We start from the raw sequence: 3173 nt of genomic DNA, 5'->3' as shown, positions 1-3173 counted from the left end.
CCTTTTCGTAACGGATATTTGTCGTCCTCTCGGGTTCTCGAGTTTCAACTAACAAGGAGGTCTCTCGAGTTTCACCTATGTTTGTCCTCCACTCTCCTCTCAGTAAAGCGGGTCTTTAGTTGTCGTCCTCTTAGTAAATCGGGTTCTTGAGTTTCAACTAACAAGGAGGTCTCTCGAGTTTCACCTATGTTTGTCCTCCACTCTCCTCTCAGTAAATCGGGTCTCTAGTTTCAACTAACAAGGGCGAGTCTCTCCAGTTTCAACTAACAAGGGGGTCTCAGTGAATCGAGTCTCTCTAGTTTCAACTATGTCACATATTTGTCCTCCTCAAGTTTCAACTAACAAGGGGGTCTCTCAGTGAATCGGGTCCCTCCAGTTTCAACTATGTCACATATTTGTCCTCCTCAGTTTCAACTAAGTCACATATTTGTCCTCCTCATTTTGAACTAACAAGGGGGTCTCTCGAGTTTAACAATGGGATTTCAACGTGGGTGTGAGTTTCAACTATGTCATATTCGTCCTCTTCTCCATAAATCAAGTCACAAACAAGAGGGATTTGAACGTGGGTCTTTCGAATTACCAATTGAACTAGAAGTCTACGACCTTTCACATATCTAAAATTACCAATTAAAATGCACCCAACAATATAAAAATACATTTAACTTAAATATCACACTCAAATTATTGGGAAATATAGTTTTTTTTTTTGATAAAATTATTGGGAAATATAGTTTTTTTTTGATAATATAATTTTAAGTGAAATTATGATTTTTATTTTTTTAAAATATTTAAATAAATTAGACACGTTACAAAAATCTTTGAATATTTAAACCTTACGAATTAAACAAATTCATAAATATATTAAAAATAATTGATCGATTAAAATTTACTCAACCATCCAGAATTATAATTCTCAAACATTAAAGAATTACAAAAACCCAAATTTACTCGACCATCGAAAATTATAATTCTCAAACATTAAAGAACTAAAAAAACCACCGAAAAATGAGAAAGGAAAAGAGAAAAATGGCGTCGTTTGACAACCCGAGGAAACCATGGAAAATATTAGGGCATTTTTACCCGTTTCCGTTAATGGAAGTACTTCTTTGTTGTTACACGACTTATTATTTATATCGATCTCTCTCCCTTTCGTTCGATCCTTGTGCTTCCTCATTGTATGTTGTGTTCGATCTGGCCTTCGCATCGACCAAGCGGTTGGGTTTAGCCAGTCCAGTTAGGAAGACTCTAATTCTGGTACGTTACCCATTTGCTTCTCTGATTTCAAATACTCAGAGTTTGCGCATCTCTTTATGGATCCTTTCGCTGTTCTTCCATGGGAATTAGGTCGAGAGTGTCTCCTAAGAGTGCCTTACCATTCTCACGGAAATGTCAAAGCCGTTTGCAAAACCTGGGAGGCCGTTGTGAAGCACCCCCAGTTCTATGAAGACAGGAAAAAGCATGGGACTTCCGAGCAGTTGATATGTTTGCTGGAACTCCGGGAATATCTGGATGACACTCATCCTAATCTACAAATGGTGGTTTCTGTGTTTAACCCCCTGCGAGGCACACGGAAAACACTTCCTCCCATTCCCCACTTCCCCGGTAGTCACAATGGGATTCCACTCTTTCCTGACTGCGTTTGTGTCAATCAAAACTGTTTGTGTCAATCAAAACTGTTTGTTCGGCGGGTGGGATCCGTCGAACCCTGACCAAGTGGAGGGACTCAAAACTGTTTTCATCTTTGATTTCTTATCGAGTAAGTGGAGCCGCGGGGCGGACATGCCGGTGAGGCGATTCTCCGGTGCTTTCTCGGTGTCATCGCAAGGACTCATTTACGTTGCCGGCGGACAGGATGGCAATTATAATCTCCTCTCATCAGCGGCTGTTTACAATGTGTTTGAAGACAAATGGAAGATGCTTCCCGACATGAGCCAAGGACGGGATGAATGTTATGGCGCATTCCTTCACGGCAAATTCTTCGTTATTAGCAGTGACAGTGATGAGGAGGGTGATCTAATCGGGAGGAGTGCCGAAGTTTACGATCCAGAAAGAGGGGCATGGTCAACGCTGCAGAATATGTCGGATATCGAAGGGCAAAGCCCACGGCAGCGTCTGGTTGTTTCTTCTTCCGGGCGGTTGTATTCGTTTGAGAAGCACCAGGGAGTGACGGAATACCGTTCCGATGAATACATTTGGAGGGTGTTGGGTTCTCTTCCTAAAACCCTTGACAGGATTTCGTGTTGTATAGCCTGGTGTGACAAGATTTTTGTTTACGGTCACGGTGAGAGAAATGTTAAAGTTTGCTATATGTATGAGCCCCCGCCTACAAGAAGTGCAACAGAAAAGCAAGCGGAAGCGATTGGGATGTGGACTTCCATTGAGATATCAGAAAACTCTTATCTGCACAATGGACAGAGTATTGAACGTGCCGTCACTTTTGAGATTTGAAGTATCAGAAAACTCTTATCTGCACAATGGACAGAGTATTGAACGTGCCGTCACTTTTGAGATTTGAAGCTAAGTAACAGTTATAACCATATTGTGGGTTGAATACAGCTAAATTAATCGATGCGTAGGAAGAAATTTCAGATTCCTGTTATCATCGAATGGACATTGGTAATAGATTTTAGAAAATGTTTTGTTTTGTTCGTTTGTTTTTTTGTTTGTTCTTTTTTTTTTCATGAGTTTAGATGTGTCTAACTGAATAAAGTTGGTTCATCTTTAACTAGAAATTGCACCACATGTTGCAATGGGAATCTCATAAGACAGAAGCTTAGGAAAGAGTAAAATTTTATGCACTTTTATTTATTTATCAATGTTTTTGTGAGAAAAAATTTGAAATTGAAATTTTGCAGAATTGAGCTATATCATGGATTATGATTGCAAGATGGGTTCATTACTAAAATTACCATGTGTAGAAATAATAATCTATTTTATTCAATGTTTCATCATCTAGATATTCATGATTTATTTTAAATTTGAATGGATAATTTCAATATTGATTTTGTGGCAAGTTTTAATGATTAAATAATGAAATTTCTATTGAGTGTAATAATAAGCTTTAATGACTGAATAATGAAATTGCTAGAGTATTTGCAAGGAGGAAATCACAAGCTTGCTTCATTTTTAGAAGTCAATTTGAGCTACACAAGTATGTACAATAATAACAACAC

The 3173-nt window shown here is 38.5% G+C and overlaps 1 protein-coding gene across 1 annotated transcript; it reads left to right on the top strand.

The window, feature by feature from the left end:
- The first annotated feature begins 1611 nt into the window (after positions 1–1611).
- Positions 1612–2448, top strand: LOC149187322 (F-box/kelch-repeat protein SKIP20-like). The gene has a single exon (XM_089409621.1). It carries the CDS (start codon positions 1612–1614, stop codon positions 2446–2448), a length of 837 nt encoding a protein of 278 aa, XP_089265747.1.
- The last annotated feature ends 725 nt before the right edge of the window (positions 2449–3173 follow it).

Source organism: Pinus tabuliformis, chromosome 3_1 (genome assembly GCF_031772625.1).
Source record: "Pinus tabuliformis cultivar Carrire ecotype Pingquan chromosome 3_1, CPIR1, whole genome shotgun sequence".
NCBI lineage: Eukaryota > Viridiplantae > Streptophyta > Pinopsida > Pinales > Pinaceae > Pinus > Pinus tabuliformis.
Note: the sequence above shows the minus strand (reverse complement) of the source record. Positions and strands in the feature narration are given on the sequence as shown.

Bases quoted from the DNA above. Each gene is read 5' to 3' on its own strand.
- LOC149187322 (XM_089409621.1), top strand. From the start codon at position 1,612: ATGGGATTCCACTCTTTCCTGACTGCGTTTGTGTCAATCAAAACTGTT.